At 45.4% G+C, this 26,270-nt stretch overlaps 1 gene segment (V, D, J or C); it reads right to left on the minus strand.

Annotated features, from left to right (window-relative positions):
• Window positions 1–394: 394 nt before the first annotated feature.
• On the minus strand, window positions 395–9,998 carry LOC140479419 (Ig kappa chain V region Mem5-like). The segment is given in 3 exon segments: window positions 395–1,270; window positions 9,156–9,188; window positions 9,698–9,998. Coding segments are annotated over 3 exon segments (639 nt in total).
• Between the last annotated feature and the right edge of the window lie 16,272 nt (window positions 9,999–26,270).

Here is a 26,270-nt window from a genome sequence, read left to right on the forward strand (position 1 = left end):
ACCTACAGGCAGCATTATGTAGTACACTCACTCAGAGAGACACACAGCCTGCAGTGTCAGTGATTGGCCTCAGATCATTTCAGGTACAACACAGCATGCAGCAGAGTGCACAGTGCGATCCCAGCACCTGAGTTTGGACCAGAGAGTGAATACGGAATGCCTCAGATTGTAATTATTGAATCCCAACAGCTTTCAGTTTCTATTCTGTTTGGAATCTTGTAACCTCCACAGATTCCAGACCAACTGGATTATTTGAAACTGATTGCTGATTGGTTGTCAGTATCATCTACCACGGATTGACAGGCCACGTAGCCAATTGTGACAATGTCATGCTGACATGCAGCTAATCAGCTGAATGGAATGGTCCATTTCCAAAGCACACAGAAACAGAGACTGAATCTTCATCATCTTTATTCCCTTTTCCAGACTGACATTGACAGAAAACAGACTGCAATTAACAGCCCAGACAGAGGAAGCTGCACAAATTCACAGCTACAATGGCTTTTGAGGAAAACGCTTGTGGAGATTTTCTCAATAGCATGAGAATCCTGCCCTTCAAATAGTGACAAAAACCTTAAATTGGAACTGGCTGCTGAGCAGGATGGATATCTGATTTATTGAAGCAGAAATTTCGAAGGTTCACATTGTTTTGTACAGCTGACAGCCTTCAGCAACTTCAAGAGATTTTATTTGGCATCACAAATTAACCCTATCCCAATCAAACAGTCCCAGAACAGGGAGAGCATGGGGTTTGACACAGCGTAAAGCTCTATCTACACTGTCCCAATACACTACCTTTACTCCGGAACCTCAGAAGTGTCTCTGAGCCAGTCCTGAGAAGGAAGAGAGTTGAAATTCAGTGCTGACAATAATCTTTGTCCTGCCAGCTCAGCCCTGTTCTGTTTAAAGTTGTGTCTCCTCTGTGGACTGTCTCAAACACTCTACACACATTCTGATCTCCTGATGCTCTTGCTGAGGGGGGAGGGGAGAGTCACGTGGGTGAGGGCACAGGAGAAGCGAGCGTTGGACTCCCAGTCAGACCCAGAGAGGGTCAGCAGGCTGCTGACACTGTAGGTGCTGTCCGAAGCTCGCAGGTAGTTGCTGGTCTGAACCCCGTCCGAAATGACTGCACCGTCCTTCTTCCACTGCACCTCCAGCTCATCGGGATAGAAGTGATTGGCAAGGCACACCAGGGTGGCAGTGCCCTTGGCATCTACCTGCTCCGGGGAGGGGGGCAGCAGGGTCAGCTTGGGCTGAGAGTTCTCACGGCCTGAAAGACAAGAGAAACAATTTTAATCCCTGCCATTCAAAGAGATTTCAATTCTCAGAATATTCACTGGTAAAATGTTTGAATATTTGTCTCCAATACCTAATAAACCAGACAAAAGAATTTACATTTTTAAAATTGATTCTTGGGGTACAAGTGTCACTGGCAGGAGCAGAATTTATTGTCCATCCCTAATTGTCCCTGAGAAGGTGATGGTGAAAGAGAAGGGACAGTTTTGGACCATCGTTTGGGGAATGAATGTGGGCAGTTGGGAGAACTAAAAGATGGCGATCATTTCAGTGACAGTGATAAGAACTCAGTGAGATTGAAATTAGGGATGGAAATCGAGAACCATGGAGCAAGTGTAAAAATTTACATTTTAATGAATGTTTCGGTAATTTAGTAAAAGTGGACTGGAACAAATTACATGATGGGAAATCAGTGTCAGGGCAGTGGTAACCCTCAAGTGACAAGACAGAGATCATTCAGAATCTGTTCCCACAAAGAGTAAGGGTGGAAAACCCAAATCTAAACTCTTAGCCTGTGATGTCAAAAGGCAACCAGTGTCGGGAAGACCAAACAGGGAAGGTGATGTTGGTTATCTGGAGTTCAAACCTGCAGAAAGCTGAGAGGAGGATAGAAAATGCAGGACTGAAATTGAACAGGACCTGAGGAAGGCAAAGAGGTGTCAGGATGAAATATGTCCAAGCAAATCAGAGAAATCCTAACGAACAAGAGGATTGGGGTCATGTACTGACATGGTTGGCAGACATGGCAGGAAGAACAAGTCTTTTTCTGAATGACAGGTAGTTACCAGTTGGGATACCACAGGGGCCAGTCCTTGGTACCCAGTTATTCATAATATAATAGAGTCATAGAGTCAGAGAGACCCAAAAGGCCCATCAGCACATTGTGTCCACATTGGTCAAAAAACAACAACCCAATAATTTTCATCCCTGTTTCCAGCATGAGGGAATTAGATGCAGTATGTGTTCAAGAAGGAATTAGATATATTTCTACGGATTAATGGGATCAAAGAATGTGGGGAGAAAGTAGGAATGGAGACTATGTTGGATGATTGGCCATGATCATATTGAATGGTGGAGCAGGCTTGAGGGGCTGAATGGCCTCCTATGTTGATGTTTCTATCTGTTTCTCAGATATCGAAGGAATGTCTCTTGTCAATTTGAACCTGGAAGTCACATGTGAGTGGAGGTGGAAGATGTGGCCATGGTGATTAATGAATGCGGGTCAGTCAGGTGGTTATGAAGACACATGGGATAAACTGTTTTTCTTTTTCCCTTGATGGAATGAGGGCATTGCTGGATCGGCAGCATTTATTGCCCATCCATAATCGCCCAGAGGGCAGTTTAGAGTCAACCACATTGCTGTGGGTCTGGGGTCACATGGTAACGATGACCGTTTCGTTCCCTAAAGGTCATTAGTAAATCAGATGGCTTTTTCCTGACAATCAACGATGGTCATCATTCGACTCTTAATTCCAGATTTTTTTATTGAATTCACATTCCACCATCAGCTGTGGCAGGATTCTAACCCTGGTTCCCAGAACATTATCAAGATCTCTGGATTAAGAGTTCAGTAATTATATCATTAGACCATCGCCTCCATTATCTCATTATTGGTTTACAGTGAAAGCAAGAAGTTTGTTTATTCTGGAACTGAATAAGACCCCAGTTAGAGCACAGTGAGAGAACAGTGTACGGTTCTGGTCACCACATTACAGGAAGGATGTGATCCCACTTGTGATGGGGACAGAGGAGGATTTTGTCAAAAATGGGGAGTTTTAGCTTAGAGGAATGATTGGTTTGGCTGGGATTGTATTCTTTGGAACAAGGAGGCTTATGGGAGATTTGATCGAGGTGTAGAAAATGATGAGGGGCCTGGATAGAGTGGGTAGGAAGGACTGATTTCCATCAGCACAGAGGGCAATAACCATGGGGAGAGATTGAAATTAATTGCACACAGAGTTCGAGGGGAATTGTGGAGTAATTCTTTTCAGACAGAGGCTGGTGAGATCTGGGACCCACTGTCTGAAAGGGTTGGAGAGGCAGAAACCCTCATCATATCGAAAAAAACACTTGGATATTCATTTGAAACAGTGAAACCGCAGGCTTATTAAGCAAGAGCTGAAAAGTGGGATGGAGCTCGATATCTCTTTAACAAACCTCCAATTAAGCTAGTCCCATTTTCCGGCATTTTGCGCATATCCCTCTAAACCCTCCCTATTCATGTACACATTCTCTTAAATGTTGTAATCATACCATCCTCCACCTCTTCCTCTGGCAGCTCATTCTATACACACACAACCCACCACGTGAAAAGGTTACCCCTTCAGCCCGTTTCAAATCTTTCCCCCGTCGCCTTCAACCTATGCATCTAGAACTGGACTCCCCAACTCTGAAAATAATACCTTCTCTACGCACCTTTTCAATGCCCCTCATGATTCTATAAACCACAAAATGGTCACCGCTCAGCCTCAAACAATCCAGGGAAATTAGATCCTATTCAACCTCTCCCATTGCTGAAAACCTCCAAACTTGGCTACATTCTTGTAATTCTTTTCTGAAGCATTTTAAGGTTCACAACATTTTTACTACAGCCGGGCAACCAGAACTACACACAGTTTTCCAAAAGTGGCCGAACCAATATCCTGGACAGCTGCAACAGCTCCCAGCCAGTCAGACAAAGGAGAGTCTGAAGATGTAATCTATTTGGATTTCCAGAAGGCCTTTGACATAAGGTCCGAGCCCATAGAGTTAGGGGCAAGGTACTGGCATGGACTGAGGACTGGTAGGTTGATATAAAGCAGAGGGTGAGAAAAAATGGCAGCTGGTGACTAACAGAGTTCTGCAGGTGTTAATGTTGGAATCATAACTATTCATGTCATGCGTTAACAATCTGAATGAAGGAAGTGAAGACATTGTTGCAAAGTTTGCAGACGACATGAGATAGGTGGAGGGACAGGTAGTGTTGAGGAAGTGGGAAGTCTGAAAAGGTCCTGGATAGGCTCAGAAAGTGGGCAAAGAACGGGCAGATAGAATACAATGTGTTAAAATGTGAGATTACGCACTTTGGGAGGAAGTAGAGATGCAAAGGCTGTTTTCTAAATGAGGAAATGCTTTGGAAATCTCAAGCACAAACCTCATTCAGGTTTCACTTCAGGTCAACAGGCAGGTCCAGTTTGTGTTTGGGAAGGCAAATGAAATGTTAGCATTCATTTCAATAGGGCCAGAATACAAGGGCAGAGATGTATTGCTGAGGCTGTGAAAGGCTCTGGTCAGACTGCATTTGGAATATTGTGAGCAGATTTGGGAGCCATGTTCTAAGAAACAATTTGCTGGCATTGGAGAGGTTAAATGAATGATCCTGGGGATGAAGGGCTTGTCATATGAGGCGTGATTGAGGACTCTGGGTCTGTACTCAATGGAGTTTAGAAGGATGAGGAGGGATCTTATTGAAATTTACGGAATACTGATCAGCCTGGAAAGAGTGTATGCGGAGAAGATGTTTCCGAAAACAGGAGAGACTAGGTAACCAAGGCACAGCCTCAGAATGAAGGGCCGACCCTTTAGAGCTGAGATGAGGAGGAATTTCTTCAGCCAGAGGGTGGTGAATCTGTGGAACTCATTGCTACAGAGGGAAGAGTAAATTTAAGATAGAGATAGATAAGTTCGTGATTGTTAAGGGGATTGAACGTTCCTGTGGAGAAGGCAGGAGAATGGGGTTGAGAAGCATATCTGCCAAGATCAAATGGCAGAGCAGATTCAATGGGCTGAATGGCTGATTTCTGCTCCTATTTCTTAAAGTCTTCTGGAGAGTTTCCCCAAAACCCTGGAACACTGAACCCATTGGCCTGTGAGTCCTGCTGGAGCTGTTTAGCATCAGAACTTTGCCAAGAGATGACCAAAGAGTGGAGAGAATGTGCACCTATGTGGGAATTTCAGGATACTTCCCAGCTCCTGGAATACCATGTGTGTCGGAAGTGTGGTCAGTGACAGCAGTTGGAGCTCCGGGTTTCGGTGCTTGAGCAGCAGCTGGTGTCAGTGCGGAGAGTCCGTGAGGCTGAGAGCTCCGTGGAGAGCACGTTTCTAGATGTGGTCACTCTGTTGCTTCAGAGTATGCAGGGAGAGAGGGAATGGGGGAGCAGCAGACATTTCAAACGGACCAGGCAGCTACTACAGGAATCCCCAAGTGCATCCCACGCGCCAACCAGGATTTAGTTCAGAATCCTGATGAGAATGTTGGTTCATCTGGGGAGTGCAGCCAGAGCCAAGTCCATGGCACCATAGGGAGGGCTCAGCTGTACACGGGGGCACAAAGAAGACCGGAAGAGCGATAGTGAGAGGAGATTAGAGAGTGAGTGCAATCGATAAGTGTTTCTGCAGCTTCAGATGGGAGTCCAGAATGGTGTGTTGTCTTCCTGGTGCCAGGGTCAAGGATGTCACTGAGCGGCTGCAGAGCACGCTGAGGGGAGACGGGGAACAGGCAGCAGTCGGGGTCCACATCGGTCCCAGTGACAGAGGCAGAAAGGGGATGTGGTCCTGCAGTCAGAATTTCGTGACTTCGGGAGGGAGTTCAGAGCAGAAGCTGAAAAGTAGGCATGTGCACATTACTCCCAGTGTCCCAAATAAGTAAGAATAAAAACAGGAAGATAAGACGGATGAATAAGAGACTGGAAAGAGAGTCTTGCAGGGAGGGCTTTAGATTCTTAGGGCATTGGGATTGGCTGTGGGCGAGATGTTACCTGTTACAGACTGAATGGGATTCTCCTGAATAGAGCTGCGACTGAGTTCCTTATGGGATGATTTGTTGTTGCTGTTGGAGAGAGTTTAAACTGACTTTTTAGGGCTGTGGGAGACAGGGGGGAATATCAGAGAGAAACACCAAGGTTCACAGAATCCTCAGTGCAGTCCAAAGATCAACATCAAGTGGAAAGTCGAAGAACAAATCTGCAAGAAATTTACAGGGTCTGTCAAATCACAGGAATGTGCAGGCTAAGTGAATTAGCCATCTTTAATGTTATAAATGTTGTTATAAATGGGGTGGCTGGGGAGGCGGGGTGGGGGGGTTGGGAGGGGAGGAGCTTTAATTATCCTCATAGACTGGGATAGTATCATTGTGAAGGGCAGAGAGGGGCCAGTGTTGTGAGAGGGTGCTCAGGTGAACTTTCTCCAGCCGTGTGTTTCCAGTCCAATGAGAAAGGAGGCTCTGTTACACCTGGATCTTGGTAATGAAGAGGCCCAAGTAAATCAAGTGTCAGTGCGAGGATAGTAAGAGAAGAGTGATCATTGTATCATAAGTTTGAGGTTGACCATGGAAAAGGAATCCAGATTCGAAATGATTCACTTGGGAAAACACAGACTTCCGTTGGGTAAGAACACATCAGAGTGAATGAACTGGGGTTAAAGGTTGCAGCAAAGTCCTGAAGTGAATAATAAAGCTCGTAGTTCAGGGACAGTCGAGGTATATTTGTGGAATGGCACTCAATTCCTGGCTGTTTTGAGACAGTAGTGGTCGAAATATTGTAAATAAGAAAAGGGCAAAAGTGTAACTAGGGAGTGAATAGGTCCCTTTAAAGATGGCTAATTCACTTAGCCTGCACATTCCTGTACACTTTGGGCAATTTAGCATGACCAATCCATCTAACTTAGACATCTTTGGACTGCGGGAGGAAACTGGAGTACATACCGGGATAGTCAATGTGGCTTTGTGGATTGGAAATCATTTCTCACTAACTTGATTGAGTTTTTTTGAAGAGGAAACAAAGAAGATTGATGAAGGCAGAGCAATTGACATTGTCCACCTGGATTTTAACAAAGCATTTGACAAGGTTAGCCATGGTAGACTGAGTAGGAAGGTTAGATCACATGAGTTCCAGGGTGAGCTCGTCATTTGGATAAAAAAATGACTTGAGGTAGGAAACAAACGGTGTTGGTAGAGGGCTGCTTTTTGGACTGGAAGTCTGTGATTAGCAACGTGCCATAAATATCAGTACTGGGTCTACTATTTTCATGATTTAAATAAATGATCTTGATGTGAATATAGGAGGTAAGTTGAGTAAGTTTGCAGATTACATCAAAATTGGTGGTGAAGTGGATAATGAAGAAGATTATCTCACAGTACAGCAGGACCTTGATCAGTTTGGCCAATGGCTGAGGAGTGACAGATGGTGTTCAATTTAGATAAGTGCAAGATATTGCATTTTGGAAAGGCAGGACTTACACAGTTAATAGTAGGGCCTGGGGATTAATGGTAGGGCCTGGGGATTAATGGTAGGGCCCTGGGGTTTCATGGTAGGACCCTGGGGATTAATAGTAGCACCCTGGGGAGTGTTGTCGAACAGAGCCCTAGCAGTTCGGATGCACAGGAAAGATGTTATTAAACAGGAAAAGGTGCAGAAAATATTTACAAGGATTTTGCTAGGAGTGGAGGGTTTGAGCAAGAGGGAGAGACTGAATAGTCTGGGGCTCAGAGGTGACCTTACAGAGATTTAAAAAACCATGAGGGGCAAAGATTTGGTAAACAGCTAAGGTCTTTTCCCGAAGACGGGCGAGTCCAAATCTGGAGGCATAGGTTTAAGAGGAGAGTGGAAGATTTAAAAGGGATCCGAGGCGTAACATTTTCTTGCAGAGGGCGGTGCAGAAAAAGAACAAGCTGCCAGAGGAACTGAATGTGGCGCATACAATTACAGCATTTAAAAGACTTTTGGATGTACACATGAATAGGAAGCATTTTGAGGGATATGGGCCAAATACTGGCAAAGGGGACTCAATCAGTTTAGGATATCTGGTCGGCGCAGAGGAATTGGACCAAAGGGTCTATTTCAGTGCCATACAACTCAATGATTATGAGAGGCAGGACCCTGAAGTGCAGGAAGCTGAGGGGTGACCAGATAGAGGTCTGTGAAATCCTGATGGGGTGAGGTAATGTAAATAATTCAGGAGAATGTCAATGTTTTGCAGAGAGGGTAGAAAACACTCCCAAAGATTGTTCCAGGAATGAGAAACCTCAGTTATGTGATAGACTGGAGAAGAGACGGCTGAGAGGGGATTTGTTCGAGGAACTCAAAACCAGGACGGGTTTGATGAGAGCAAACGGAGAAAAAATGTTCCCACTCTTGAAAGGATTGAGAGCGAGTGGCCACAGATTGGAAGGGATTGGTAAAAGAAGCAAAAGTCAAATAAGGAAAAACATGTTCAGCCAGTGAGTGGTTAGAGTGTGGAATGCACTGCCTGAGAGTGTGGTGGAGGCAGCTTCAATTGAAACATTCCGAAGGGAATGAGACTGTTATTTGAAAAGGAACAATGTGCAGGGTGACAGGGAGAAGGCAGGAGAATGACACTCAGTGAATTGCTCATTTAGAGAGCCAGTATAGACAGGATGGACAGAATGGCCTCCGTGTGCGCTGTAACAATTCTGTGATTGTGTGATTGAGCAGAGTTAAAGCTGGAGGAGGTGGGAGCTCGGTGTCTCACTGTGCTGCTGCTGCTGCTGCTGAGGTCAGTGAGATCAGAGACTGGGACAGGGAGCCAGAGCTCACATCAAACTCTGCCCGTGTCTGTCACACTGAGACTGGCAGGAGGCTACTCACTGATTTCACTCCATGCTGCAGGAATGGGACCACAGGCTGCAAATGGACAGAGCTCCTCCACACGGTGAGTAAAACTGACTGACTTATATCTTGCTGCTTAAGGGGGGTAATGGAACTAAAGAAATACAGCTGGACACCCTGTTAGACACAGTGCTCCTCAATCAACCATTTCATTTGCAGCTCCCCACTAACTCCTTCAACAATTCAGCATTTGTGTTTTAGAAAGTGTATTTCAGTATTGACAGGGTTAATAACGGAGGATTGGGGTTTACTTACTCAGTCTGAGCTTGGTTCCTGGACCGAACGTAAGCCACAGTGAGAGCTCTCAGTGCAGAGGCTGTACAAAAACCTCTACTCTCTGCTTCCCTCTTATCACTGTCAACCCCTCTCTGTCTCTGGCTGTCTCTCACTCACTCTCACCGTCTCCCTACCCCTCTCTGTCTCTCCATCTTCATGTGTCTTTCTCTCTCTGTCTCTCTGGGTTGTTTCCAGCTGGGCTCGGGAGGTTTGTGAAATTTATTTTTCAATGTTAAATCTTGCAGCTGCACTTCACATGTGGCCATGGAGTGTAAGAGGGAAACTTGAGGCATTCAGTTAGCATTGAGACACCACAGGGACTGGAGTATGTCGTGGACAGTGACAATCTCAGCATGGGGTAATTTGTTCAGTTTCATTTAGATCTAACTGTGGGTAATGTCAGTTCAGGCGGTGGGACTGTGTGTCCATTATTATGCATTTTATATAACTCTGGAATGTGTCAGTACAGGAGGTAGTGCTTTATGTATTGAGGTTTTTGTACATCTCTGTGTCACTGTGTCGAGGGTAGCTGCTATACTGCTGACAGTAATATTCAGCGACATCCTCATTCTGAACGTTGCTGATTGTCAGAGTGAAACTGGTCCCTGATCCACTGCCGGTGAATCGATCGGAGACTCCTGTGAATCGAGTTGTTGCACCATAGATCAGGAGAGAGGGTTTCTGACCTTCTCGCTGCTGGTACCAAGCAAGGTAGCTGCTAATGCTTTGACTGGCCTTACAGGTGAGTGTTGCGGTCTGGCCCAGTCCCACTGACAGCACTGGGGGAGACTGGGTCATGATGATGTCCCCATTGATACCTGAGGGGTCAGAGAGAAACACAGTGAAGTCAGAACTGTCACAGAAAGAGCCTGTCAAATGAGAGATTGTTGGAGACACTGAGCATTCCTCTGGTTTCAGCATTTTCCCTTCAATCACAAGTCCGTGGAATTGGAGTGAAATGGAGAGCAGCTAAAGATTCAAGGTGGAAGGAGAGAGATTTGTACCTGCGACACAGAATGCCAGGGGCCAGATCAGCTGGATGTGTGAAATCATGGTGTGTGCTCCTGTCTCTGTGCCTGGTTCCTGATAAACTCTCCCTTCACAGGGCTCTGCTTTATAAAGCTGCAGCCTGTGAGAGTCTGACTGGGTGTTCCTCAGTATGTAAATGGCATCAGGCAGAGAGAGCCATGTCAGCCCTTCACACTTCCTCTTCTCTCTCTCTCTCTCTCTCTCTGTCTGAGAGAATCATTGACGTGAACAGCACTGAATGAGGCCATTTGGCCAATTTTGTCTGTGCTGGTAAACAGCGATCTGATGACACTAATCCCATCTTCCAGCTCTTGGCCCATTACCCTGGAGGCTGCAGCAACACAAGGGAATATCTAAACACTGCTCCAATGTCATGAGAGTTTGTGACTCAACCAGCCTTTCAGGCAGTGAGTTCGAGACTCCCACCACCCTCTGGGTGAAAACATTTCTCTTCAACTCTCCTCTCACTCTCCAACTCTCCAACTCACCTGGCCAGGCACTCACTTGTGTTCAGAAGGATGAGGGCATCTGATTGGAACATATAAAATTGTAACAGGATGGGGCAGGGATGAAGTTTCCCCTGGTTGGTGAGTCTGGAACCAGGGGTCACAATCTCAGGAGGATAGGGGGTAGACCATTTCTGACTGAGATGAGGAAACATTTCTTCACTCAGAGGGTGGTCAACCTGTGGAAGTCTCTACCACTGAAGACTGTGGAGGAAAGGAACTGAATATATTCAAGAAAAAGCGAGAGATAATTGTTTCGCATTTAAACAGCTTGAAGAGAATGGGGAGAAGGCAGGAAAATGGCTTTGAGAGAGAGGATCAGCCAGAGATCATAGAATGCCTACAGTGTGGAAACAGGCCATTTGGCCCGACAAGCCCACACCGACCCTCGAAGAAATGATGACATTCAAACATTGATACAGCCATGATCATAGTGAATGACAGAGCAGACTCAAAGGGCCGAATGGCCTACTGCTGCTACAAATTTCTATGTGTCCATGTCTGTGTTACCTTCAATCTCTGTCCCAGGTTATTAAATCCTTTACTCATATAAAAAGTGCCATCCTACCCACCCTATCACTGCCCTGAATCATCTTATCCCTCTCTATCAGGTCCCTTTTAAGGCTTCACTGCTCCAAGGAAAACAACCCTAAACTTTCCAATCTTTTCTCAAAGCTCACAATCAGGCAGCATCCTGGGAAATCTCTGCGCCCTTTCAAGTACAATCACATTCTTCCCAGAAAGTGGTGACCAGGTCTTGTCCCTCTCTCTCTGACCCACATCTGCCACTTCTTTCTCTCTACCTCTTTCTGTCTCTCCCACTGTTAATCTCTTTCATGCTCTCTTCTTCTCTCTCTCTCTCTCACATTGTCTCATCGTCACTCTCTCCAAATCACTGATGCTTTCTCTCTCCGTCTCATTATTTGTTTCTCCATCTCTCACTGTCTCTGTTACTCGCTCCCTCTCTCACTTCAATTAAAAGACTCCAATTGTTATTTGTCACTCTCTATTTCTCCCTCTTTCTCTCTCCTTCCCTCTCTACCTCCCAATTTACAGTCTCTCTCCCTTTCTCTCTGTCATTCTAAATCTACCCATTCTCATGTCTCTCTCTCTCTCTTTCTCTCTCACTCAACCCTACCCTCCCTCTCAACTCTCTTCATGCTTGGTCTCACACCCATCCTGTCTCTTTCTCTCTCCCTCTCCTTGTCTCTTTATCTGTCTCCATCCCTCTCAGTCACACTGTCTTGCATCTTATTTCTCTCTCTATCCCTCAACCTCACCATTTCTACCTCCCTCTACCTCTCTCTTGGTCCACTCACATACCTTACACCGTATCAGATGTTCGTCCCTCTATCTATCTCTCTCACTTTCTTTCTCTCTCTCTCTCACACACACACACACACATACAAACTCTTTCTCCCTCCATCTCTCTCTCTGTCTCGCTTCTCTCTCTTTCTGACAGTGTCCTAGGTGGTGATAGTTGAATGCAGGATAAATCTCCCCCTGCTCTGCCCCACTAATGGATGTTAACCCTTGACTCCTGTCTTCTCCTGGAGCAAGGCCCAATTTCCACGTCAACCAGGGTTTGGTCTCTCTCAAGAAGATGGACAGATTCTTATCAAATGAAGGACAGTTCTGTGCTGTTCTGTGCTGTTGGCCCATTCTCACTGAGGACTGGTTTGGACACAAACCTCATTCCATGAAGGCCCAGCAGAGAGAGGAATTCCTCAGGCCATCAGTGTGAGCTGGAGGGACAGGACAGGTTCTGACCCAGTGACCCATCCTGTCCATTCACAACATGTTCCAATCCTTACCCCTCTCCTTCCCTATGCATGGTCAGTCTTTTCTGAAATGGAGTGGTCCCTCCCCTGTCTCACACCAAGGAGGAGATGGGACAGATTTTTAATGAGTAATGGGTTAAAGGATGGTGGAGAGTGAGCAGGAAAATGGAGTCGAGTCTGAGATGGGATCAGCCATGATTGTATTAAATGGTAGAGCAGACTCGAGGGGCTGAATTCTGGAGAGATAAGCTAGAGGAGGGTGGGGGTGGGGAGAAAGTAGCATAGAGTACAGTGGGTGAGTGGGGGAGGGGATGAAGGTGATAGGTCAGGGAGGAGAGGGTGGAGTGGATCGGTGGAAAAGTTGATAGGCAGGTAGGTCAAGTCCGGAAAAGTCATGGGAGCCTTCCACATCCAACAAAGTTTTACTTGCACATCCACTCATATACTTTATTGTATCCGTTGCTCCCGATGCGGTCTCCTCTACATTGGGGAGACTGGGCGCCTCCAAGCAGAGCGCTTTAGGGAACAGCTCCGGGACACCCACACCAATCAACCACACCACCCCGTGGCCCAACATTTCAACTCCCCCTCACACTCTGCCAAGGACATGGAGGTACTGGGCCTCCTTCACCGCCGCTCCCTCACCACCAGCCGCCTGGAGGAAGAACGCCTCATCTTCCACCTCGGAAGACTTCAACCCCAGGGTATCAATGTGGACTTCAACAGTTTCCTCATTTCCCCTGCCCCCACCTCACCCAAGTTCTAAACTTCCAGCTCAGCACTGTCCCCATGACTTGTCCTACCTGCCTATCTTCTTTTCCACCTATCCACTCCACCCACTCCTCCTTGACCTATCACCTTCATCCCCTCCTCCACTCACCCATTGTACCCTATGCTACATTCTCCCCACCCTCACCCTCCTCTAGCTTATCTCTCCACGCTTCAGGCTCAATGCCTTTATTCCTGATGAAGGGCCTTTGCCCAAAATGTCTCTTTAGAAGCTCCTTGGATGCTGCCTGAACTGCTGTGCTCGTCCAGCACCACTAATCCAAAATCTGGTTTCCAGCATCTGCAGTCATTGTTTTTACCTCGAGGGGCTGAAGTGCCTGCTCCTGCTCCTAGTTCTTATGTTGCCCCACCCCCTCCCCCATCCCTCTTACTGTAACTTTATGAACATTCTTGGAATGTTTTGCGCATTGAAGGCGCTATGTGAATTCAAGATTTGTGTGGATTTTATGTGGGGACAGAATTGCGCATGGGCTGTGATAGCTCCTGTGGTTGAATATCCTGCTGACAGGCTTCAGCCTTCCATATACAGAATGGGGAAGTGGGGGAGGTCAGAATGTACTGCCGGAGTATATGGCACTGTCCCCTAGCAATGTGGTTGACTCTGTATTGCCGTCTGAAATGGACGAGCAAGGCTCTCAGTTGTATCACTTATGACAAAGCTTCAACAAAGAAATGAGACCGGACAAACCACAGGCATCGATCTAGACACGGAAAAGACAATGACAGCTGCAGTCCTGTCTATCCTGCTCTGTCCTTCTTACTGACATCTGGGAGCTCGTGCCAAATTCAGGAGAGCTGTCTCACAGACTAGCCACGCAACAGCCTGACACAGTCATACTCACAGAACCATACCTTACAGACAATGCAGGACCCTGCATGTGGCCTGTCCCAGCAGAAAGGCAGACCCAGCAGAGCTGATGACACAGTGGTCTACAGCCAGGAGGGAGTTACCCTGGGAAGCCTCAAAGTTGGCTCTGGACCCCATGAAGACTCATGACACCAGCTTAAACATGGGCGAGGAAACCTTTCTGGTGATTTACAAGATATCTTGCTCCCTCGGCTGATGAATTAGTCTCTCCTGGATGTTGAACAACATTTGGAGGAAGCACTGAGGGTGATGACAGCAGAGAGTGTACTCTGGGTGGGGTGTTTCAATGTCCACCACTGACGGTTCGGCAGCAGCATTACTGATCGAGCTGGTTGGTTCCCAATGGACGTAGCTGAGGGACTGGCTCTGCAGCTGGAACCAAAAAGATAGAAAAAGGTACTTGACCCCATCCTACCAATCTTGTAGCTGTAGATGCATCTGTCCTTGACAGTATTGGTAAGAGTGACCATAATACAGTCCTTGTGGAAACAAAGTCTGATCTTCACATTGAGAATCCCCTTCATTGTACTATCACCGTGCTCAATAGGACAGATAATGCAACTCAAGGCAAACTCGTAAATGAGGATGATTACCAAAGATTGCACAATGCTCAGCACTATTCTCAACTCCTCAGATACTGAAGCAGTCCACGTGCAAATGCAACAGTATCTGGACAATATCCAGGTTTTGTCTGAGAAGTGACATTTCCCATTGGTGTAATGCAAATGCCAGCCAATCACCATCACCAATAAGAGACAATCTAAACATTGTCCCTTGACAATCAATGCTATTACCATCACTGAATCCCCACTATCAACATTCTTGAGGTGCCATTGACCAGAAACACAACTGGATTTACAAATGAAACACAGTGGTTACAAGAGCAAGTTAGAGGCTAGGAATACTGTATCGCGTAACTCAACTCCTGATCCCCGCGAAACCTGTCAACCAGGTCAGGAGTGTGATCGAATACTCCCCACTTGCTTGGACACGTGCAGCTCCAACAACATTCATAGATTGATAGCATCACAGAGTCATACACCACAGAAACAAACCCTTATGCCAAACTTCTACATGCTGACCAGGTTTTCTGAAGTGAACTCATCTTATTTGCCTGCATTTCACACATATCCCTTGAAACATTTCCTATCTATGTCTATTGTATCCCTTGTCTTTCTTATCTACTCAAAAAGCATGATACCATCCAGAGCAAAGCAAACAACTTGATTGGCATCGCATTCTCAAAGCATCCAACTCACCGTCACTGACGCTCCATAGCAGCAGTGTGTATTATCAATAAGTTGCACTGCAGAAATTCATCACAGATCGTCAGATAGCACATTCCAAAGTCATGGTCACAACTAGAAATTGCAGGAAAAGATCTGCAGGTCTGGCAGCATCTTGCAGAAAAATCAGTTAACATTTCGGTTTGAGCATGAAATATTAACTCTGATGTCTCTTCACAGATGCTGCCAGACCTGCAGAGCTTTCCCAGCACTTTCTATTTTTGTCTCGGATTTACAGCATTTGCAGTTACTTTGGTTTCCTTCCAAACCCATGTTCACTTCCATTTAGAACAAGAGCAACAGATACATGGGAACACTGTGAGCTGCAAGTTCCCCTCGAAAAAGCTTAGCATCCTGACTTGGAAATATGTCGCTGATCCCTTAGCCTTGCTGGGATAAAATGCTGGTATTCCCTCCCCAAAAGCATTGTGGGTCAACTTACAGCGTGTGGACAATAACAATTCAAGATGGCAGCTTCCCACCACCTACTCCAGGGCAACTAGGGACAGGGTAAAAAATGTTGGCCCAGCCTTTGAAGCCCACTTCCCACAAGTGAATGTGCAAAACCTAATGAAGTATCCCTCAGGAGGGGAGAGGGAATGTTCAGGACCCTGAGCTCCATTTCCCAGCCCAGACAGTTTGTCGCCCAATGAATGAATAAGATGCCAATTTGAAACCCAGGTTCAGGGCAGTCTCACTCTGTGGACATGAGGTCTCAAAGAGGGAATTGGAGATTGAGCTGGAAAGGAATGATTTGCTGGGTTATGGGGAGAGAGAAGGGAGCAGTGGGATTAACTGGGTCATTCAAAGGCATGATGGGCTGAATGGCCTCCTCCTGTCCTGTCAGATTCCAGGGAGTGAAAACGCTTCACAGTCTTCTCCCATCTCAGTAACAAACGTCCAGCTGCTTTGAGCTCCTTCTTTCACTTCCTCTATTGGTGAAGTTTCAACCTTGCGATCTGACAGTCTTTGCAGTTATTTTTTACACTGGGGCTTTCTGCTGTGGTCAGAATCTCTAATAATAAGTGTCCAATCAGTGACAATCACAGCAGCTCAGAGCAGTCAGGACTGAGGAGCCAGGCTCAATGTGAAACACATTGGCAAGTTCAAAGCAATCCTCTTCAACTCCCGGTACATACTCCATCCCTCTCCCTGACCACTGTAAGCAGTTCAACCAGACTCTTTGCAACTTTGGCCTCTTCTTTGGGGCTGATTTGAGGCCCAAATCCTCCACATCACAATTATTAGCCACTGGAACTCTCAACCATGTCTTTGTGACTCCAAATGTGACCATTCCAATGTTTTCCAGGAGTTCTCCGGCTGTTCCCTACTGTCCATTCTCTCCCCTGGCTACCTGCCTTCCTCACACACTCCCAATTTTTATTTTTCTCCCATTTCTGGACCTGATGGGAATAAGATTTCTGGATTAATCTCCCATCCCAGGTGATTTCTCCGCCTCTTGATGCTGCTTGGCTTGTTGTGCTCTTCCAGACTCCTGTTTGTCGACTTTGGATTCCAGCATCTACAGGGTTGTGGTTTTAACAAAGTCTGTAATCATTCGCCATTCTAGCTGCTCGTTTTACTGTCATTTCCCTTTGGTCTTCTACATGAGTTCTGATTCTAGAAGGGAAGGAAGTTTTAAATTCTTCTCAAAGGATAACTTCTTTGAGAGCATTGTAACTATTCTCAGCTGTTAATGCTCTTATCCATCTGTCAACATTATTTTGTTGGACTCTCTTAAACTCAGTAGAGGTTTGTCCAGTCTGTTTCTGTTAGTTCTGAAACATCTGTCTGTATGATTCTGGGACCAACTCATGTGTGCTTAGAATAGCCATTTTCACCTTCTCGTAATCCTGAGAACATTCTTCTGACAGTGATGCAGAAACCTCTTGTACTTCCCAAGTTCATTTTTTCATGGGCAAGGTCCAACCTCACTTGTGTTGCTATCCTCTGAAACAACATGAAAAATGCATCCACATCCATCTCTTCATAGTTATTGAGTCATACAGCAATCAAACGGGCCCTTCTGTTTGTCAACATGTCGATGCCAATCATTAATCACCAAACTCCATTTACCTGCACTTGGTCCATAGCCTTCCATGCCCTGGCATTTTATGTGCTCATCTGGATGTTTCTTAAATGTTATGAGAGTAGCTGCCTACACCACCTTCTTAAACAGCACATTCCATATTTCTACCACCCTCTGCAAAAAAAAGAACTCAAATCCCCTCCATTTCACACTTTTTCACACGGTAAGCGTATTCCCTCTGATCATAGTCATGTCTAACATGGGGAAAAGATTCTCACAATTGACTTTGTCTATGGCTTTCATATTTTTGGATACCTCAATCAGATTCCCCCAACAGAAAACAAACCCAGTCTATCCAGTCTCTCCTGATAACTAACACTTTCCATCGCAGGGAACATCTCCAGTTCAATCACATACTTCCAACAGTGTCACGATCAGAACTGTGCACAATATTCCAGACACGACCTAACCAGGTAACAACAAAACTTCCTTGCTGCTATATTCTACACCCTGGCTAATGATGGCCAGCATCCCATATGCCTTCTTCACCACCCTGTCTAGCTGTGCTGATACCTTCCGGGATTGATGGAGTTGTACACCAAGGTCCCTTCCGTTCCTCACTACTCCCAAGGAAAATAAGAACATAAGAACTAGGAGCAGGAGTAGGCCATCTGGCCCTTCAACCCTGCTCTGCCATTCAATAAGATCATGGCTGATATTTTTATGGACTGAGCTCCACATAAGACCTGAAGACATAGGAGTGGAAGTAAGGCCATTTGGCCCATCGAGTCCACTCCGCCATTCAATCATGGGTGATGGGCATTTAACGACAGTTACCCACATCTTCCTGTCACCCATAATTCATTGCAAGATTAAGAATTTATCAATCTCTGCCTTGAAGACATTTAATATCTCAGCTGCCACTGTGCTCTGTGGTAATGGATTCCAAAGGCCCATCACTCTCTAGCTGAAGAAATGTCTCCTCAGTTCTGTTTTAAACTGATCCCCTCTAACTCTAAGGTTGTGCCCACGCGTCCTAGTATCCCCACCTAATGTAAACAATTTCCCAGCATCCACCTTTCTAAGCCATGCATTATCTTGTAAGTTTCAATTAGATCTCCCCTTCTAAACTGGAATGAATACAATCCCAGGATCCTCAGCCGTTCATCATATATTAGGCTTACCATTCTAGGGCTCATCCGTGTGAATCTCCACTGGACACAGTCCAGTATCAATATGTCCTTCCTGAGGTGTGGGGCCCAAAACTGGACGAAATGGGACCTGTCCAGAGCTTTATAAAGTCTCAGTAGCATATCTCATTTTACATTCCAACTCTCTTGAGATAAATTAGGAGAAAGTGAGGACTGCAGATGCTGGAGATCAGCTGAAAACTGTGTTGCTGGAAATGCGCAGCAAGTCAGGCAGCATTCAAGGAGCAGGAGAATCAACGTTTCGGGCAGAAGCCCTTCTTCATTCCTGAAGAAGGGCCTATGCCCGAAACGTCGATTCTTCTGCTCCTTGGATGCTGCCTGACTTGCTGCGCTTTTCCAGCAACACATTATTCTGCTCTTGAGATAAATGACAACATGATATTTACTTTCTTAACCACAGATTCGACCTGTAAGTTAACCTTTAGAGAATCTGGGACTAGCATTCCCAGATCACTTTGTACTTTGGCTTTATGAGTTTTCTCGCCGTTTAAAAAATAGACCATGCCTGTAGTCTTTTTTCTAAAGTGCAAGACGTGGCATTTGCTCTCACTGTATCTCTTAATTCCTTTATTGTTAAAAAAAATCTGTCTTACTGAAGTAGCATCAATTTCTTCATTGAGCTAGGAATTTCATAGATTTGTGACCCTCTGGGTGAAGAAGGTCCTTCTCAGTTCAGTCCTAAATCTGCTCCCCTTAATTTTGAGGCTATACCCTCTTGTTTTAATTTCACCTGCCAGTGGGAACATCCTTCTTCCTCTGTCTTATCTATTCTCTTTATAATTTTATTTGATTCCATAATATTCCCCTCATTCTTCAAAGTTCCAATGAATATATCCCAGTCTACGCAGTCTCCCTTCATAAGCCAACCCGCTCCACCCCAGAATCAGCCCATTGAACTTACTCTGCACCCCTTCGAGTGCCAGTACAGGCTTTTTCAAGTAAGGAGACCATTACTGCACACAATACTCCAGGTATGGCCTCGCCAGCACCCTGTACAGCTGCAACATAACCTTCCTGCTTTTTAAACTCAATCCCTTGAGCAATGAAGGACAAAATTTCATTTGCCTTCCTAATTGCTTGTTGTCCCTGCAGACCAACCCTCTGTGATTCATGCATAAGGACACTCAAGGCACATGCCTTTCATTGTGTATATCATTCCCTTATTAGACCTCCCAAGTTGGATCAACTCAGAGGTATCAAGATTAAATTCCATCTGTCATTGCTCTGCCCAATTACCTGCAGACCAATATCAGACTGCAGCCTGAGACCCAGTAATCCAAGATGGCAGCAGAGTAGGACACTTCAGAACGAGTTCATTTGCCCCGTGTGTTTCCTTTTCTTCTTTCTATTCCACTTCTCTTTTCCTTTTCTTTTGTGTTTTTGTTTTGTCCTTCTCCCTTATTTCGTCTCCCAGGCACGGACCTCTAGCCTCTGTCGCCAGGCCTCTGACCCAGTGCAGACCGAACGATGTGGTCTCTTGGCTTGGTGTGGCATTGTCCTGTCCTGGCAGGGAGACCTTCCAACCCGACGAGACAGACACTTGGTCCAACATGGTGGCCTCTCAGTTCGATGTGGTGGCCTGTCAGCCCAGCATGATGGTCACTCGGCCTAGTGTGGCGATCTCTGAGTGGACCAGCGTGGCAATCTCTCAGCCCACAGAGTGGTCCTTTCTGTATATGGTGGTCTCTCCACCCGGGAAGGCCTCAGCGCGGACTTCTGGTCTCGAAATGATTCCTTAAAGTATGATCCCATGGGAGGTAAGTTCTTAAGAAAGGCTTTAATGCTTGAACTTTCAGCTTTATTTCTTCATTTTCTACTTAAAACTAAAAAGATCTGCAACGTGTAACTTTGAACTTGATTCGTTCTTTCTACCTTGTTCTTACGATTCTGTATTGAGGTCCTTGTACCGAAGATGGCACCTTGTGAGGCGACATTACATACTTTTCACTGTACTCCAATGATTTTTTACTCGAGTACTTGTGACAGTAAACTAAAATAAAAATCAAATCAATATCAATAACAACACCAATTTATGTGGCCTCTGAAAGCTTTCTAATTATACAATCACAGTCAATTTGTTAATGTACATTACAAACAGCAAAGGTCCCAGCCCCAATCCCTGTCTTACACCACTGTTCACAGGCTTCCAATCACAAAGACAACCCTCCACCATCACTCTTTGCCTCATATTTGGATCCAATTTGCCAAAATGCCTTGGATCCCATGGGCTCTTACCATAACTCCAGGAAAGGCAAGAGAGGTAGGCAAGTACTGTAGGAGTCTTCTGCGGCTATACCCATATCAAGCAAGTATGCTGTTTTGGAAAATGTAGGGGATGATGGAAACTCAGGGGTACTGAGCGTGAAAAGCCAAGTTTCTGGTATTAACACTGACTCTAATGTAATGAGAGGTACGTCGGGTTCCAAACGTTCGACTGTGTTAGGGGACTCTCTCGCCCGAGGTACAGACAGACGTTTCTGTGGCCGCAGTGAAAAATCAGAATGGTGTGTTGCTTCCCTGGTGCCAGGATCAGGGATGTCTCAGAGAGGGTGCAGAATGTTCTCAAGCTGGAGAGGAATCAGCAGGAGGTCTTTGTACACATTGGAACCATATAGGAAGGGAAAATGTTGAGATTCTAAAGGGAGTTTGCTGAGACTTAGGCAGCAATTTAAAAAGGTGATCCTCGAGAGTAGTAATATCTGAATTACTCCCGGTGCTATGAGCTAGTGAGGGCAGAAATAAGAGAGAGCAGATGAATGTATTGCTGAGGAGCTGGTGTTCAGGAGAAGGATTCACATTTTTGGACTTTTGCAAGCTGTTTTGAGGTAGAAGTGACCTGTACAAGAAGGACGGACTACACCGAAATTGGAAGGGGACTAATAAACTGGCAGGAAAATTTGCTCGAGCTGCTCGGAAGGATTTAAACTAGTAAGATGCATGGGTGCGACCGAGGGAGATCGTGAGGAAAGATTTCATTCTGAGATTGGTACAACTGAGAACAAAGGCAAGTCAAACAGTCAGGGCAGGCAGGGACAAAGCAGAGAACGATGTAGGACTGATAAATTAAACTGCATTTATTTCAATGCAAGAGGCCGAACAGGGAAGGAAGATGAACCTAGGGCGTGGTGAGGAACATGGGACTGGGACATCATAACAATTACGGAAACATGGCTCAGGGATGGGCAGGACTGGCCATTTAATGATCGAGGATACAAATGCTACAGGAAGGACAGAAAGGGAGGCACAGGAGGAGGGAGAGTGGCATGTTTGATAAGGGATAGCATTACAGCTGGACTTAGGGAGGATATTCCCAGAAGTACATCCAGGGAAGTTATTTGGGTGGAACTGAGAAAAAAGAAGGGGATGATCACATTGTTGGGATTATATGATAGCTCCCCTCCAGTAGTCAGCGGGAAATTGAGAAACAAATTTGGAAGGAGATTTCAGTTATCAGTCAGAATAATGGGGTGGTTATAGTCGGGGATTTTAACTTTCCAAACATAGACTGGGACTGCAATAGTGTTAAGGGTTGAGATGGAGAGGAATTTGTTAAGTGTGTACAAGATAATTTTCTGATTCAGTATGTGGATGCACCAACTAGAGAAGGTGAAAAACTCGACCTACTCTTGGGTAATAAGGCAGGGCAGGTGGCTGAGGTATCAGTGGAGGAGCACTTTTGGTCAGCGACCATAATTCTATTCATTTTAAAATAGTGAAGGAAAAGGATAGACCAGATCCAGAAGTTGAAGTTCAAAATTGGAGGAAGGTTAATTTTGCCTGTATCAGGCACGGTGGCACAGTGGTTAGCACTGTTGCCTCACAGTGCCAGAGGCCTGGGTTCAATTCCCACTCAGGCAATTGTCTGTGTGGAATGTGCACATTCTCCCCGTGTCTGCGTGGGTTTTCTCCGGGAGCTCCGGTTTCCTCCCACAGTCCAAAAATGTGCAGGTTAGGTGAATTGGACATGCTAAATTGCCCATAGTGTTAGGTGTAGGGGTAAATGTAGAGGAATGGGTCTGCGTGGGTTGCTCTTCGCAGGGTCGATGTGGACTTGTTGGGCTGGAGGGCCTGTTTCCACACTTAGTAATCTAATCTAAAACTCTGAAAAGCTGATTGGGGGCAGTTGCTCGCAGGTAAAGGGACAGCTGGAAAAGAGAAGCCTTCAGAAATGAGATAACTTGAGTCCAGAGAAAGTATATTTTAGTTCGGGTGAAAGGAAAGGCTGGTAGGTGTAGGGAATATTGGATGACAAGGGTTTGGTTAAGAAAAAGAATGAAGCATATGTCAGGTATGTACAGGATAGATCGAGTGAATCCTTAGAGGGATACAAAGGCAGTAAGAGTATACTTAAGAGGGAAATCAGGAGGGCAACAACATGAGATAACTTTGGCAAATAGGGTTCAGGAGAATCCAGAGGGGTTTTATGAATATATTAAGGACAAGAGGGTAACTAAGGAGAGAATAGGGCCACTCAAAGATCAGCAAGGCGACCTTTGTGTGGAGCCACAGGAGATGGGGCAGATACCAAATGAGTATTTTGCTTCAGTTTCCCGGTGGAGAAGGATATTGAAGATATAGAATGTTGGGAAATGGATGGTGACATCTTGGAAAATGTTCATATTACAGATGAGGAGGTGCTAGGTGTCTTGAAATGCGTAAAAGTGAATAAATCCCCAGGACCTAATTAGATGTACCTGAGGACTCTGTGGGAAGCTAGGGAAGTGATTGCTGATCGTCTTACTGTGATATTTGTATCCTCAATAGTCACAGATGATGTGCCAGAAGACTGGAGGTTCACTAATTGGTGCCACTATTTAAGAAAGGTAGTAAGGGAACTGTAGACCAGTGAGCCAGACGTCGGTTGTGAGGAAGTTGTTGGAAGGAATCCAGATTGTCCATATATTTGGAAAGGCAAAGACTGATTAGGGATAGTCAGCAGGTTTTTGTGCATGGGAAATCATGTCTCACAAACTTGATTGAGTTTTTTTGAAGAAGTACCAGAAAGAATTGATGGGGGCCCAGCAGTAGACAGGATGTGTATGGACTTCAGTTAGGCATTTGACAAGGTTCCCCATGGGAGACAGGTTAGCAAGGTTAGATCTCATGGAATACAGGAGAACCAGCCATTTGGATACAGAACTGGCTCAAAGGTAGAAGACAGAGGGTGGTGGTGGAGGGATGTTTTTCAGACTGGAGGCCTATTAACCAGTGGAGTGTCATAAGGATTGGTGCTGGGTCAACTACTTTTTGTCATTTACATAAATGATTCGGATATGAACATTGGAGGTAGAGTTAGTAAGTTTGCAAATGACACCAAAGTTGGAGGTGTAGTGGACAGCGAAGAAGGTTACCTCAGATTACAACAGGATCTTGATCCGATTGGCCATTGGGCTGAGGAATGGCAGATGGAGTTTAATTTAGATAAATGCAAGGTGCTGCAGTTGGGAAATCAAATCTTATCAGGACTTATACACTTAATGGCAAGGTCTTCGGGAGTGTTGCTGAACAAAGAGACCTTGGAGTGCAGGTCCATAGCTCCTTGAAAGTAGAGTCATAGGTAGATAGGATAATGAAGAAGACATTCGGTCTGCTTTCCTTTATTGGTCAGAGAATTGAGTATAGGAGTTGGGAGGTCACCTAGGCCACTTTTGGAGTATTGCTTTCAATTCTGGTCTCCTTCCTACCAGAAAGATGTTGTGAAACTTGAAAGGGTTCAGGAAAGATTTACAAGGATGTTACCAGGGTTGGAGGATTTAAGCTATAGGGAGAGGTTAAGTAGGCTGGGGATGTTTTCCTTGGAGTGTCGGAGGCTGAGGTGTGACCTTACAGAGGTTTATAAAATCATGAGGGGCATGGATAGGGCAAAGAGACCAAGTCTTTTCCCTGAGGTGGTGGAGCCAGTACTAGAGGGCATAGGTTTAGGGTAAGAGGGGAAAGATTTCAAAGAGACTTGAGGAGCAACATTTTCAAGCACAGGGTGGTGCAAGTGTGGAATGGGCTGCCAGAGGAAGTGGTGGAGGCTGGTACCATTGCAACATTTTAAAGGTTTCTGAATGGGTATATGAATAGGAAGGGTTTGGAGGGATCTGGGCCAGGAGTTGGCAGGCGGGACGAGATTTTGTTGGGATGTCTGGTCGGCATGGACTGAAGGGTCTGTTCCCATGCTGTACATCTCTATGACTCTCGGAGGAGGCTGTTCAGCCCCTCGTGTCAGTGTTTACTAACCTCACTCACAATAACATCTCCGTTGAATGTCTATTGTTGGGAAGTAATTGAATCTGGTTTTAGAGACAGAATGTCTGACAAATATGAACTGATCAGAGTAAGTCAGGATGAATTTAAAAAGGGTCAGACATCTTTAACTAACCTGGTTACATGTTTTAACGAGGTCACTGATGTGTGAGCTAAGGGAATGTGTTGTTTATATGGACGTCCAGATGACATTCAAGGACATTCCATACAAGTGTCATTGTGTTATAGTTGGAACAAAGAGATGACAGATAAACATATTCTGGATCTTTCTGCACAAATGAATTCTCAAATAAATCTCAGGCATGTTGGTGAACTTGGAGTTTTATCAGAGGAAGGAACTGAAGGAAATCAGTTGTTGGAGGAAAATGGTTCTGGGAAAATTAAAGTGTGTTAAATCAGCAGGGCCAAATAATCTATTTCCAGGAGTGCTTCAGGAAGTGGTTGTAAAATATTAGAAACGTTGATGGTTTGTCGACTGTGGAATAGGTCCGACAGAGTGGAGGGAGCTAATTTAACATGTCTACTGAAAGAGAGAGAGAGAGAGAGAGAGAAAGAGGGAAAATAAGAAATTTTAGACCAATTAGCCGGAAATCAGCAGTGGAGAAAATGCTCAAGTCCATTGTAAAATATTTTATAGTTTATCACTTTGAAAACAGTAACAGAACTGGACAGAGTAAGCATGGATTGTCGAAAGGGAAATCATGCTTAACAAATTGACTGGAATTGTTTGAGGATGTTGTGAGTGGAGTTGTTAAGGGGGCCCGTGGATATGGTTGACTTGGACTTTGTAAGTGGAGTAGATAGGGGGTTCTGTGGTTAAAAGCGAGACTCACGAATAGAATGTTGCCTCCCAGTTGCATGGGTCAGGGATGCCTCAGATAGGCTGCAGGACATTCTGAAAGGGTGGGTGAACAGCTAGCTGTGATGGTTCATGTATTATCAATGATATCGGTAATAAATGGGATGAGGTCCTACAAGCAGACTTTGGGGAGTTAGGAACTATATTATAATGTAGGATCTCAGAGGTAGTAATCTCAGGATTGCTACCAGTGCCATGTGCTAGTCAGAGTCGAAATGAAATTATAGGCAGGATGAATGCGTGGCTTGAGAGATGGTGCAGGAAGGAGGGGTTTAGATTTTTGGGACATTGAGACTGGTTCCTGGAGCGGTGGGACAATTACAAATCGAGCAGTCTACACCTGGGCAGGACTGGAACCAATGTCCTGTGGGATCTGTTTGATCACGCTCTTGGGGAGGGTTCAAAATAGTGTAGCAGAGGGATAGGAACCAACTGAGGAGGTTAGTGGACAATACGGAGGGAGTAACTAAAGCCTGTAAGGAAC

Source organism: Chiloscyllium punctatum, chromosome 7 (genome assembly GCF_047496795.1).
Source record: "Chiloscyllium punctatum isolate Juve2018m chromosome 7, sChiPun1.3, whole genome shotgun sequence".
NCBI lineage: Eukaryota > Metazoa > Chordata > Chondrichthyes > Orectolobiformes > Hemiscylliidae > Chiloscyllium > Chiloscyllium punctatum.